Genomic DNA, 15,018 nt, shown 5'->3' with positions numbered 1-15,018 from the left:
TATATATATATATATATATATATATATATATATATATATAATATTTTATTAATTTTCCAATTTTCCATTTAAGTATTTAAAAAGCAATGTGGTGGCTGGGTTAATCAATAGTTTGATAACAAAATCTTTAGTACAAATCTTAAATTACAACATCCAATATTTCCTCTCTTTTTCTCTTAACATTTACTGTCTCGTATTAAACTAATACAGTTCTTATTATATCAACTCAGTAAAAACATCATTATTACATTTATCAATGATTTTTAACTTATACGTATCTTAATTATTTTTATATTCAATCTTCATAAACAATCCATAGCCTGTTATTAATTTTTCCCAATTTTTAGTTTCCCATCTATTCCAATTTAACTTTTGATATTTATAATTTTCAGGTTTTAGGTAACCAAGATTTCCTTTATCTCAATTCATAACAGAATCTAATATCCAAAATACACATTTTATCTATTTGAATATAAACTTGTTCTATTTCCTAAAAGTTATCTATTTCCCACCATATTAAATCATCTACTTAATATTACAGTATCTCATTTAATAAATCAAAACCATTGTATATAGTACCTGGGTTAATCATAAATCAAACATATTCATAATAATTATTCTTTTTTTAGGTCTAATTTTTAAATATTAAACAGATAAATATTAAACAGATAATATTAAATATTAAACAGATAAAATCCTTATTCTCAATTGATTTCCAAATATTTTAAATGGCCAGAATTCCCCTTATCTCAACTTCTCTCTTTAACCCTCTAATTAATAATATAAAATCTCCTCTAATAAATCAAAGCCCCAAGTTTCTTCAGCCTTATTCTGGCTTTCTTCCTTTGCCAACTAGGCTTCCATATCAGTGCTTTTAGATCATCAAATAGATCTCCCTCTATTATTATATATGTTATTTGAAATAAAGGGGACCATTTAATTGCCATTATTTTTGAAGGACTAGCCCATTTGTATTCACAAAGTTGTCTTCCTATTATTCCAATTCCCCTTGATTGCCCTGATATGTTTATCTTCCATTCAATCTGTTCTTCTTCTTTCTCAAATTTCTTCTGATTTATATAGAAAGTCTTTTTCATTTTAAGTGTCGTCACTCCCTATTCTGGATTTACCATTATTTGTTGATCAATTGAGTCCTCTAATTGTTCCACTTCTTCTGTTATCTTCTGCGTTGTTAGTTCTTTGGTTGTAGTCAAAGTTTGGGTTTGTGTATCTAGGCTGGAGTCTTGATCTTTTATGTTAGGTCTTATTTTATCACAAGCTGAAAGAATGGTTTCATGTATTGCTTTCAACATGGAAAGGATCTTTTCCTGGTCTTCATCCATCTCTTTCACGTGTTTATAAATAGTCTTTATAGTAGAAGTCGTTTGTCAAGCAAGATTTTATAGTCCAAGGTATTTCATCATCTCATATAGTAACCAATATTGCTCAAATAAAGAGATAGGAAGACAATTCCCCACATATAACTCTGAAAGTCAATAAAGGTTTACATTCACAGTTCAAGTAGGCCAGTTATGCCGCCAGCTGTTCTCTTACAGCTGAGTTTCTCACAGGTCAAAACAATCTTATCTAAGGTCTGCGCTTTGAGCCAAGTCTCTGTTAGGAAATAACAAGTTGTAATACCAAACTTCACCACAAGATGTCACCAATGCCGTTTAAGGGTTTTTAAGTCCAAAATTTTTATAATCATTTTTCCAATTTTATTTCTTTTTTGCAAAAGCAAAAGTCTCCAATAAAAATAGGAAAAAATTTGGTCCCCAAGTTTCAGGAACATATAAATCCAATTAGATTAAAATTGTTCTTTTAATGCTTTAATTCCCCTGGGTAGTAAGTCACCGCTATTCTTAGAGGGTAGGATAGAAATTCCTTTCCCTCTCTCCTCACAGGGGGAAAGATATTTCAGGCAGCTTTTACAGGGAAAAAAGTACTTAGAGTAAAGAGAAGATTGGATCTCACCCAGTTTCATCCGGGTTGCTTCCGAAGTGCTTGGTGATAAGTTTGACTTTGGCTGTCTGCAGCCTAGTGATGGGCCATATTACTATGGTGGTCTTTCATCCGCCAGTTTGGAGGGCTGCCCTGGATTGAGCGGAAGGGCTGCCACCCTCCCGTGATCAAGTGGGAGATCCCTCCTTGCTCGTCGCCCCTACAGGGCGACTTTACACCCTTTCCAGGGTCCCCCAGCGAAGCAAAACCAAATGTAGAAGACAGAGCTCGCCTTCCAGTGGCCATGGAAGCCACAATGGCAAGGCAGAAGCCCAGAATAGAAGATTCTTCATATGTTGATAGTCAGCATTACCAGCTCAAGAATGCATCAGATAACACTGGTCACTGTTGACTTCATATCGGCTCCCGGGCGGCAGCGGTGTCTCCGCGGATCAGCTGTGCGGCGGAGGCACCGGCGGCGAGGATGACAGCGGCGGCGGCGACGGCTCTTCTTTCCCAGTCTGGTCGCCTATTCAGGGAACCGGCAGTGACGGTGTCGGTGGTGGCAGGGCCTCTCCAAGCCCGCCCCTGGACCATGACAACCATCGCAGCCATCCAGGGGGGGCCGGAGGCTCTGCTCTGCCCCGGCCCCCTGACCGGCTCCCGGGCGACGGCGGCAACATCTCTGCCCTGCCCCAACCCCCGCACCTGTTCGACTCCGGCGGCGTCCCCAAGCGACCAACGGAGGCGCTGTGGACCAGCTGGGTAGCGGAGGCGGTGGCATCGTCAGCAGCGGCGACGGCGAGTACCCCGCGGGGCCCTAGCCTGTCATCTCCCCACGGGCCCGAACACCGGCGGGGGCAGTGGCGATGGGGCGCCTCTAACCCGCCCCCGAGCCGCTGCAACTGCTGCAGCCATCCAGAGTGGGGCCGGTGCCTCCACCCTCGGCTCCCTATTATGCCTCCCTGGGCAACAGCGATGCCAGGGATGATCAGGAAAGACCCCGCGGATCAAATGGATCAGCTAGGCGGCGGAAGAGACAGCCGCAGCAACCGCCCTGAGCGGGACCGGAGTCGTTGCCCTGCTTCGACCTCCTGGCCTGCTCCTGAACAACGGCGGCATCTCCCTGGGATCAAGGAGATGCCGCAGACCGGCTATGCGGACCCGATCGACCACCACTGAGGGGCCTTTGACAGCGGCGCTAACCTTCTCCAGGCCCCGGTCACCCAATCTCACCGAAAACCCCTCGACGGCAGCACCACTAGATGTGGCGTGGCGTCCACGGCCCACACCCTAGGTGCCGACAGTATCTCCGTGCCGATCAACACCCCTAAAGACGCCAGGATGCAGCTGACCGTTGGAGATGACGGCGACTAGACCACCGAGGCCATCAACATCTGGCCTCCTCCAGCTCCGAACCCCCTGCCCTCCCTCGCCCCACAGGACATGATGGGCCTGGGTGCAAGCCACGGTGGCAGAGTGGCCTGTCCTACACCTGCAGCCCCATAGAGGTGAGAGCTCTATGGGGTATGCTTCACCCAGAGTGGGTCCTGGACCACCCCCAGAAGCAGAATCACAACCCATCGTGAGAGGATGGGGAGTGGCCTGCTTCTGAGGTTCACCCAACCAAGTGGCAGTGGCTGGGTGACGGTCCAGATACCCACCTACCCGACTAGACCCTCCTTCTAATGCTCCACCCAGGGGACCGCCTTCCCAATTCTCCCCAATGCTCCCTATGCGTCTTCAATATTCTTGCGTAGATCTACTCGCCCTCAGGAGTTCCCCCCTCTCCTGGGTTCGTCCTGCCTTCAATACATCAAACCTCGATGACGGGCCCGACCATTGGGCCTCTGAGAGATGGCCAGGCAGGGTCAGGGGCCTCCATCACAAGACCAACAAGAGGCCCCTGGTTAAGTTTCTTGTTAAGTTTTTTGTCGGGTTAGGGAGGGGGGCGGGAAAAGAGTATGGCTGCTCGGGGAAGGCAGGCCTTCCGGGTGCCATAACGCAGGCCAGGCTTACGACCATTCGTGATGGTGAGAAACGAGGACCAGTCGCCGACAATAACCGATGGCGTACTGATGAACATCCTATTCCCAGGATGGTGGGGAACGGCAGAAGGTGCACAAACAGAGGGCCGTATCGTCACCGGGAGTGTCATCTCCGCTCTGTACAAGCGGTGAGACACTCCGACACTCTGTACTTCCCCGGAGGACCCGGGAGCGAAGGTGTGCAGCCTCCTATGCTAAGGCTGGTCTACCTGAATGCCAGGTCCGTAGCTAACAAGGCACACCTTGTTCGTGACCTAGTGGAGAGCGAGTACGCGGACCTGGCTTGCATCACGGAAACCTGGCTGGGCCAAGAGGGTGGTGTCCCTCTGATTGACCTCTGCCCGCCAGGTTTCCAGGTGCTGCACCAGCCTCGGACCCATGGAAGGGGCGGGGGAGTGGCAGTTATCATCAGGGAATCCCTTAGCCCGCGAGAGATCACCGTCCCTCAGATGGTCGGGTGTGAGTCTCTCCTACTGAGATACGGCCCGGGGGCGCAGTTGGGCCTGCTGCTGGCATACCTACCACCTAATCGTGCAGTGGCAACCCTGCCCGAGCTACTCGATGTCCTCTCAGGGTTGGTGGTTGAATTCCCAAGACTCATGGTCTTGGGCGACTTTAACCTACCGTCCCTGGGAGGATCGTCCGATCTGGCTCGGGAGTTCATGGCTTCCATGGCGGCCATGGACCTGTCGCAAATAATTTCTGGACCGACTCATGAGAGAGGCCACACCCCAGACTTGGTGTTCTTGTCTGGACGGTGGCGCGATGATATCGGTGGGGGTGCCACGACTGTTATGCCCCTGTCATGGACCGATCATCACCTCGTGCGGCTAGACTTCCCCTTTGCCACCCCCCACCGTGGGTGCGCGGTGCCAACCAGATGGTACCGCCCTAGGCGCCTAATGGACCCTGATAGGTTCCAGGCAGCGCTTGGGGACGCACATGCACTCCCTGCTCACAGCTCGGCGGATGCCTTAGTGGAAGCCTGGGAGAAGGCAGCCACGGAGACTCTGGACCGAGTTGTACCCTTGCGGCCTCTGACCCGGCGCAGATCTCAGCGAGCCCCATGGTTCACCGCGGAGCTCCGGGAAATGAAGCGTCGGAGACGGGGCCTAGAGAGCCGTTGGAGATCCAGTCGATCCGAATCCGACCGATTGCGATTAAGAATCCTCACCAGGTCTTATCTCGCTGCGATAAGGGTGGCAAAATCCAACTACTTTTCCACCCTCATCGCGTCCGCAGATAACCACCCGGCTGCCTTGTTCAGGGTGACTCGCTCCCTACTGAACCAAGAGGTGAGGGAGGAACCCTTGCAGGGTCGAGCCGAGGAATTCGGTCAATATCTGCTGGATAAAATTGCTCGGATCCGAACCGGCCTGGACTCCAACTGGGCTGAGTTGGAAGAACAAGGAATGGACAGTCTTGTCGACGTCATCTGGGAGGAATTTGATCCTGTGACTCCTAAGGAAGTGGACAGGATTATGAGGAGGTTGAGCTCCTCCACATGCTTACTGGACCCGTGCCCTTCCTGGCTGGCATATGCAGCTCGAGAGGGGACACGAGGCTGGTTCCTGGCGGTCATCTCCGCTTCTCTGAGTGAGGGTCACTTCCCCACCGCCTTGAAGGAGGCGGTGGTGAGACCTCTCCTCAAGAAGCCCACCTTGGACCCATCCTCATTGAATAACTTTCATCCAGTCTCCAATCTTCGCTTCATTGCGAAGGTTGTTGAGAGCGTGGTGGCGCACCAACTCCCTCAGATCCTGGATGAAGCGGTTTATCTAGACCCGTACCAATCGGGCTTCAGGCCGGGCTACAGCACGGAGACGGCATTGGTCGCTCTGATAAATGATCTCTGGAGAGCCCGGGACAGGGGCCATTCCTCTGTCCTAGTCTTATTAGACCTCTCGGCGGCTTTCGATACCATCGACCATGGTATCTTGCTGCGACGCCTCAGGGGACTGGGAGTGGGAGGCATGGTTCTGCGTTGGTTCTCCTCCTTTCTCCAGGGTCGCTCGCAGTCGGTGTTGGCAGGGGGACAGAGGTCGACCCCGAGGCCTCTCGCTTGCGGAGTCCCTCAGGGGTCGGTCCTCTCGCCTCTCCTGTTCAATATCTACATGAAACCGCTGGAGGAGATCATTCGCAGCTTTGGAGTAGGGTACCATCAGTATGCTGATGACACCCAGCTTTTCATCTCAACTCCAAACAACATCAGTGATGCCCTCGACGTGATGTCCCGCTGCCTGAAAGCGGTCCGGGAATGGATGGGGAGGAACAGGCTTCAACTGAACCCGGACAAGACTGAATGGCTGTACGTACCGGCAAGCCAGGATACTCAGAACATCCCATCCCTTAACATCGGGGACAAGTTACTACCCCCTGTTGCTAGGGCCCGCAACCTGGGCGTCCTCCTTGACTCGCAGCTCTCCCTGGAAGATCACATAGGAGCTGTGACCAAGGGGGCCTTCTCCCGGGTTCGACTAGTTCGCCAATTACGGCCTTATCTGGACCTGGATGCCTTACGTACAGTCACCCATGCTCTTGTGACCTCTCGCCTAGACTACTGTAACGCTCTCTACTTGGGGCTGCCCTTGAGATCCACTCGGAAGCTTCAACTGGTGCAAAGTGCAGCAGCACGGACACTCTTGGGAGCCTCCCGATACTCCCATATCACACCTCTCCTCCGTGCGCTGCACTGGCTCCCAGTTGCCTTCCGTGTGAAGTTCAAGGTGCTAACAATGACATACAAAGCCCTACATGGCATGGGTCCGGACTACCTACGGGAGCACCTTCTGCCAATGTCAGCACCCCACCGTCCTGTGCGCTCCCACAGAGAGGGCCTCCTCAGGGTGCCACCGCTCAAGGAATGTCGGCTGGTGGCCCCCAGGGGGAGGGCATTCTCAGTGGGTGCGCCAGCCCTCTGGAACAGCTTACCAACCGAAATCCGGATGGCCCCCGACCTCCGCACCTTCCGGCGCGAATTAAAAACTTACCTGTTCCAGCAGTCCGGCCTGGCCTGATAGCTCTAATTGGGGTCCCAGTTTGTATTTTACTATTGTTTGTTTTCACTATTGTTCATTCTGTATGCCTACCTTATTCTGTACACCGCCCCGAGTCCCTCGGGAGAAGGGCGGTTTATAAAAACAAACAAATAAATAAATAAATAAATAAATAAATAAATAAATAAATAAATAAATATATTAGCACTGGAAATCCACCATTCCCAGAATATTTACAAATTGTGATTTTCATTAGTATTATAAAAAGGCTTTGGTGCTGTGAAAATAATGATTGTTTATAATGGAGACTAGTGCTGTCAGACTGACTAGACATTATAATCATAGTAATTTAAGCCCAGAAGCAGCTTTATGTCCAACAAATAGCAAAATGTATAATAACAGTGCTGGGGTATGTAGAACTATTCTAGATATCTAAAGTCTGAAGTCCTTGTGTGACTTGTCCATATAAAAATCAAATCATATATTTATTACAAAGACAAGCATAAGAAGTGTGGCGTACAGTCAGCTGAAGACCATAGAAAATATATCTGTCTTAAGAATAATCATAATTATAAAACAGAAAATGTAGATAAAATAAATAAATAATAAATAAATAAATAAATAATAAACCTTTATTGTCAAAGTACAACATGTGTACATTGAGATTAGCTGAGCCTCACCCCGTGCTCTCTCCCCCTAACACACAGTGACAACAAACCCTCCATCCCACCACACTATGTGAACCAACTACACCACACACCGGCCTCCCAAGTCAATTCTGCATAAGATTATGTCCCATTTAAAAGCCTAACAGCCCATGGATAAAAGCTATTTTTCAGCCTGTTGGTACGGCTGGCCATATTCCTATATCTCCTACCGGATGGTAGGAGAGTAAAGAGATACCGTCCAGGGTGTGAGTCATCCCTGAGAATCTTCCTCACTCTTCCAAGGCAACGAGCCCTGGTGATGTCATCCAGTGGTGTCAGGGAACAGCCCACAATGTCTTGTGCTGTGCTCACTACCCTCTGTAATACTTTCCTATCCGCAGCTGTCAGACCAGCATACCAAACCACAATACCATATGAGAGAACGCTCTCTATAGTAGACCAGTAAAAGCGGGTCATTAGCTGTTGTTCTACCCTGTTCTTCCGTAAGACCCTAAGAAAGTGAAGCCTCTGTTGGGCCAAAAGCATAAAAGCATAAAATAAATCTAAAAGGAGAAGTAGGAGCATTAGATAGATATAGAAGGTGCATAAAAGTTGGGCAGAATAGATCTATCACACCACACATTGTACTGTACCCTAGTATGATGGGCATAATGAACGTAGGTACTCATTAAGACTAATTTATGATACAGGTAATCATACGGTGGACTGCTGCATAGAATTTAATAATATTACATGACATATCATGATTAATACCTGTTGTGATTCAGGGTCAGCCTGTGGGTTCGGCAGTTGGGTCGGACGACTCAGAGGAGGAGGGGGGTGTTTTACTGATGAGAGCCCTCAGCCAGGCCCCTCCCACTTGGTCACCATGGAGACCCAGCTGTGTGAGCCTGACAGCGTGGATGAAGATGACCCACAGCTGGCCCTGTTCAAGGACGCCCGACGCAGGAGGCAGTCAATTAAGAGTAAACAGAGGAAGGCAATGGGGCTCCTCGGAAGTAGGCAGAGAGAAGCCACACCCTGAACTCTATATAAGGGGAATATGTGGGAGGGCTGGTTTGCTGAAGGCAACCGCTTGGATAGTTCCTGTTTCTTAAAGCTCCTGTTTCTTGGTTTGTCTTGTTCCATTTGTTTTTGTAGCAATAAATTTGGCAGGCGTAATTCCAGCCTCTTGCCTTCTTGTAAAAGGGGTTGTCCCTGCCTTTTCTGCAGGGCTGGTAGCAGGCTGGTACAGAACAATACCTGAAAGCAGCAGCAAGGTGTAGAATTACCCTGGTAAAATGAGGCTAGTGCAAATGTCTCTACAACACAGACACTGGAGAATCATATGCCCTCTGTATGTTCAGACTCACAGTGGCATTCTATCTCTGGGTAGGGAATTTCTGTATTGGCCTTCAAGGACAGCTGAGGAGAGGACCTGATATTGTGCCAATAGCAGGGTACTTTGAGTTCAGTTATGTATGTCCTAGGGGAGGCAGAATACCTGTTACATTCACTAGTAATAAAGATTGAAAACCTCATTGGATCCAATTGGCACCCTGTCTGCTATGCACGATTTAATGAGTGCTTTGTCCTGATCATATACCATGCTGAGTAGAAAAACTACAGGGAAACCCAAGGTTGAAATGTTAAGTTGCCACTGCCTTTTTTCATGTGGTCTGAAAATCATTTCCCATAATTAATTCCATCAGCAAGGCTGAGGGCAAAAAAGGATAGTCTGAGCCAATAGTTGAATATGTCGCCCACATTCTAGCCTCTACTTTCATGGGGCTCATCTTCAGTCTCAAGGTGGCATTAGAGACACCTTTTGGAACTTTCTATGGGGGGTGAGTTATTACCCCCATAGATAGGGCTTGCAACTTGGGAGTCCTCCTAGATTCACAGCTTTCTTTAGAAGACCATATAGTAGCTGTGACTAGGGGGGCCTTCACCCAGGTTCGCCTGGTGCGCCAGTTGCGGCCCTATTTAGACCGGGATGCCTTATGTACGGTCACTCATGCGCTCGTGACCTCTTGTCTGGACTACTGCAATGCTCTCTACATGGGGCTGCCCTTGACCACTCGGAGGCTCCAACTGGTATGCAGCCGCCAGAGTTGTGCTGGGAGTTTCCCGATACTCCCATGTTACACCTCTGCTCCGCGAGCTGCATTGGCTTCCAGTTGTCTTCCGGGTGAGATTCAAGGTGCTGGTATTGACCTACAAAGCCCTACATGGCATGGGTCCGGAATACCTTAGGGAGCACCTGCGGCCGGCATCAACTTCCCTCCGCCCAGTACGCTCCCACAGAGAGGGCCTTCTCAGGGTGCCACCGGTCAAAGAATGCCGACTGGTGGCCCCTAGGGGGAGGGCGTTCTCTGTGGGCGCGCCAGATTTATGGAACCGTCTTCCGGTTGAGCTCCGGATGGCGCCCGACCTGCGCTCCTTCCGGCGTGATCTAAAGATGTTTCTCTTCGAACAAGCTGGCCTGGCCTGATGGGATGGGGTTGGGGTTTTTATTACTTTTAATGTGTTTTAACCTATTGTAAGAGTTGTGGGCATTTTGTTTAATCTCTTTTAATTTTTGTATTTTGTCTTTTAACATGTATTGCCCTGTTCACCGCCCTGAGTCCTTCGGGAGAAGGGCGGTATACAAATAAAATTAATAAAAAATAATAAAATAAACTTGAAGGGCCAATCTTAAGAGATTTGGATTGAACAAATTCTAATGGTGCAAAATTAAAGAAGAGGTCAAGCTGGACATCATAACAAAGTTGTGCTATTGACTGGAATAATTTGAATGCTTTATGTATTAGTAGCCACCTCTTGTCTTGAGGAATTTAAGGATAGCAGATGAGCCACTCTGTATATTTTCAGTAATGTAGTCCCCATGGGTTTCTTGCTGTTGGCAGTACACTCCCAGGTACTTGAAATAGGACAGGGGCTCCCAACCCCAGTCCGTGGACTGGTACTGGGCCGTGGCATGCCAGCAACCAGTCCGCACAAACAAACAAAGCCCCATCCACGGGTTGCAGGCAGCATACAAAACCACACCCCCTCCAGTCCACAGAAAAACCTCTCTCCACGTAACCTCTCCCTGGTGCCCAAATGTTTGGGTCTTGTAGCCATCTATGCTTTAGGAGAGGCTTTTGGGCTTTTGACACATGCCATGGTTTTAGTTTTCTGATAATTGAGGTATTTCTTCTTTGAAATACTGTGCTAGAATTGTCAGTGTTCTTTTAAGGCTAGTACACAGGTCTGAAACCTGTGGCTCCGGAGCCGCATGCGGCTCCCAGTCCTCTGCCATGTGCAGTCCCAAAAAAAAAGTGGGACTAAAAAGTTCAACCAATCAATTCAAATATGCAGGGTAGGTGCATATCTCGCCTTGCCTCCACTCTTCAGTCAAACCCTGTTCTGCGCATGCACGCATGTATGCACATCGCACACATTTTTTGCAGCTCCCAGTTTTTCCTTTTGTGAGGGAACCGGTTCCGAGTGGCTCTTTCACTGTTTCAGGTTGCTGACCCCTGGGCTAGTAGGTATTCTTGAAAGTATTGCTGCATTGCCCCCTAGAGTACAACAAAGCTACTTTTGGAGAGTGAAAGTTTGTGTTAAGGAGATAGGCTACTACCATGGAATTGATGTAGAAGTTGAATAGGAATGGGGCTAATGTGCAATCTTGCTTGACGCCTTTCTCAGTTTCAGTCACTGTGATAAGACGCCTTGGGAGTTACATCTTATTTTGACTAAGGCCCCTTCATGAAGCATATGTATTAGATGAAGTAAATGTCAGCAAATCAAGGAGACCTCTAGTTTTTCCCATAGTTTAAGTTGGGATATAGAACCAAAAGCTGCTTTGAAGTCTGTGAAGACAGCATAAAGGAAGTTTGTGTTCAGGAGGAGTATTTTTGGATAAGATGAGGTGTATTAGGCACTGGAGGGACGTGGTGGCTCAGTGGGTTAGGACGCTGAGCTTGTCGATCAGAAGGTCGGCAGTTTGGCGGGTCGAATCCCGAGTGCCGTGTAACAGAGTGAGCGCCTGTTACTTGTCCCAGCTTCTGCCAACCTAGCAGTTCGAAAGCACGTAAAAATGCAAGTAGAAAAATAGGGACCACTACAGTGGGAAGGTAACAGCGTTCCGTGCGCCTTTGGCGTCTAGTCATGCCTGCCACATGACCACGGAGATGTCCTCGGACAAGCGCTGGCTCTTCGGCTTTGAAACGGAGATGAGCACCGGCCCCTAGAGTCAAAAACGACTAGCACGCATATGCGGGGGAACCTTTACCTTTACCTTTACCTATTAGGCACTGATAAATGGTAAATCTGCCTTTCGTAAAATCAGCTTGATCCTCTGCAAATATATTTTCTTCTTCCAGACAAGGGAATCTTGAGCAACAAGAATTTTGATTTCTGTCATAATGGCAGAATTTCTATAGTTTGGCTATGTTCTTCAATTCTAGTAGAGGTATCCATGTAGGGTATGCCTCCCAGGTCCCTGGGGGGATGTGACATTCCACAACAGATGGGCCATTGCTTTGGACTCTTGTCTATGTAAAATATATATTTTATTATATCACATGAACAAAATGAGCAATTCTATACATCTATGAAATGTTTTGCCTAACAACTACTTCCTTTAGTGAATATTCTGGTTCCAATTAGCATTGTTATGTGAGGACTATCTGTACTGAGTGGAAAGCAGTGACGAAAAATATTTCAACATGCTTTCTGTTATGCTGAATCCAATATACAGTGAATAGGAGGCTAAAGTATTAGGTATACTGCCTTGAGTTATACTTTAAAAAGGTGGAATAAAGAATAACAATAATAGCAGCAAACCACCCGCATTTTGGAAAGATTCCTTAATCAAATTATTGAACATATCTTGATCGTTGTGTTATTCTCTCCTTTTTTTCTTAACTATAAATGAAAAATATGATTTTCAGTTCTATTTGCCTGACCCTGCCAGTTATTATATATTGATAGCCTATTTCTTCGGCAGATGGAGAAAAACTTAGTGGGAATTAGTAGAAATGCTGATCTTAAAATATTCAAGATGAAAGCTAAACTTGTGTACTTTAAGTCAAGCCTGGCTGTCAATAGAACAAGCAATTCTCTTTAAAGCGAAAAAAGCTAATCTCTGTGTCATGTTAATTTGTGTGATGGATAACAGAAAGATATGCTGTCTTTATTTTTCTGTAGACTTTCAGAATACAGAAGCTATTTGGTGTTGCTTCCACAACAAATTTGCCACTTTAGAAATTTTGACAAGCACTTTATACCATGAACAATTTCCAAATCAAGGCTGTGAAAAATGATAGGGATATCTGTTTTATTTCCAAAAATTCTCTTATAAAAAAATAAGTAATTGCATAGGCCAGAGCAAGTGGGTTGTACACTCCTACAGTGATACACTATTACTTTACAATTAAGTCCATGCTGATGGATGGAAAATATTACAATGAAAATAGAGGGGGTATTATTTGTTTATCCTGCTATTTATAAACAAGACTATGTTCTGTATCCCTTAATTTTAAGGTAACAGAGTTACAGAACATCAAAAACATAACCAGACTGCCTCGAGAAACCAAGAAGCATGCAGTAGCAATTATCTTTCATGATAAGACATCAAAAACATTTGCCTGTGAGTCAGGTAAGCAGTTATTACCCTATCTTTAACTTAAGCAAATTTTGCTACTTATGAAACAGTACTTCATATGGATTAAGATACATAATTCTTTTTAACAGGAATGTACATAACTGTTTGTTGCATGATGGGATGGTATATCTCACCCTTTCGGTATTTTTAAAAAAACCCTTCTTTTCTTATTTATTACTTATCACTTTCTTACTTTGTCCTCAAGGTGGACAAAAGGTTTTTTTTCAAGTTTCCAGTGCAACTTTTAGAGCTGAATAAACATTGCCTAAGGGAAGCTATAAGAGAAGCAGTGATGTGCATTTTTGTTGGTTGCCAAGCTTGTTATAGGCACGTGCTAGAATACTAAAAATCCCATGCCTATAAGAGAGTACAAAGAACAGTTATAATTCCAGGTTAAATTCACCTTCAGTTTCATTTCATTTGTGGCTACTTTAGTTTTCCAACATTACAAACAAAGTCATATGATTCATGAGGAAAAAACTTAAACATTTCTCATTAGAAAAAATCTTCTATTTGTAAAATCACAGTATTAATTGGAAATAAATTATACTATAATAGACTCTTGCATCTGTCCCTTTCTTTCCCTCTCCTTCTCCCCCCTCCCTCCCTCTTCCTCTCTTTCTCTCCCCCACTCTCCCTCCCTCCCTCTCTTCTCTCCCTCTCTTTTTCTCCCCAATGGATGGGTATGTTTCTAATGGATCAGCAGAGGCCTATTGGTAGTAGTAATAGCTTTCTCCTCTTTTGGTCCTTAATCAGAACTCCTTTTGTTCTTCCATAGAATCAAAAGGATGTTTCCTCTGATCTTAAAGTAGTTTCCCAGCATGATGTCCAACTATTGATTCTCTTCTCCTTCATTAATTCTAAAACTAAGCTGGTGGCTGTCACTATATTTTGAGGACACAAATAGCATTATTTTATTATGCTCTATGTGAAATTGTAATGGCTTTTTAGGACCTAAATCTGTTATCGTTTACCTTCATTTAAAGTGTTTATGTTGCAGAACTTTATTTCTCACATGCCTATGCTGGCAGCAATGTACAACAAGAAAAAAAGGTTAACAGTTGTGGAACATTAAAAAGCAAAATATATAGTGCAGTGGCACTAATCAAAAGGATAGATATCAAAGCCTAACATCCACCTAATGTTGTACCTCAGAACTAGGTTTTCATTTGTTTGTGAAAACCCATTAGAGCAGAGTTCCCCAAGTTTTCCAGCTTTGCAGTCCAGTGGGGAGGGAGAGGGGACAGTTGCGTGCGAGTGGTGGGTGAGTGCACGCCCAGGTCCATTTGTGCTAATGATGGTCATGGGCATTGCTACTTGCACAAATGGAGCACATACGCATGTGGTCACCCGCCGTTGATGTAAGTAGGGATGCACACGCATGTGTTCACTTGCCACTTCCACTCCCCGATTTTGAATGGCTCATGGCCCGATAGAGGACCACGGCCCAGGGGTTGGGGACCCCTGAGTTAGGGTAAAGCAGTGTTTTTCAACCTCTGCAGCTTTAAAGATGTATGGACCAGAATTCAATTTAGTGACTTGTGTGTTGGGAATAAAGCTTTTAACTCCCACCTCATATACTTATTACCCATGTAATGTTTCTTCAGGTTTATTTTATTTTAAAATGTGGTGAACAAAATTGTACTGAATTATCTAATCAGTGATGCATTGTAGAATTGTATACATGCTAGTAGTATGAAATACACCAATACGATACTGATGCATTTTTC

The 15,018-nt window shown here is 46.1% G+C and overlaps 1 protein-coding gene across 1 annotated transcript in view; it reads left to right on the top strand.

Moving 5' to 3' along the window:
- Positions 1-15,018, top strand: part of DOK6 (docking protein 6) — a 209,595-nt gene that overhangs the window by 116,960 nt on the left and 77,617 nt on the right. Inside the window, exon 3 of the mRNA XM_083359361.1 lies at positions 13,168-13,282. Within this exon, the coding sequence (XP_083215487.1) occupies positions 13,168-13,282 (115 nt within the window). The remainder of the gene's footprint in view (positions 1-13,167; positions 13,283-15,018) is intronic.

This window comes from Vipera ursinii (genome assembly GCF_947247035.1).
Source record: "Vipera ursinii genome assembly, chromosome: 3".
Classification (NCBI taxonomy): domain Eukaryota; kingdom Metazoa; phylum Chordata; class Lepidosauria; order Squamata; family Viperidae; genus Vipera; species Vipera ursinii.
This window is presented reverse-complemented; position numbering and strand designations above follow the sequence as displayed.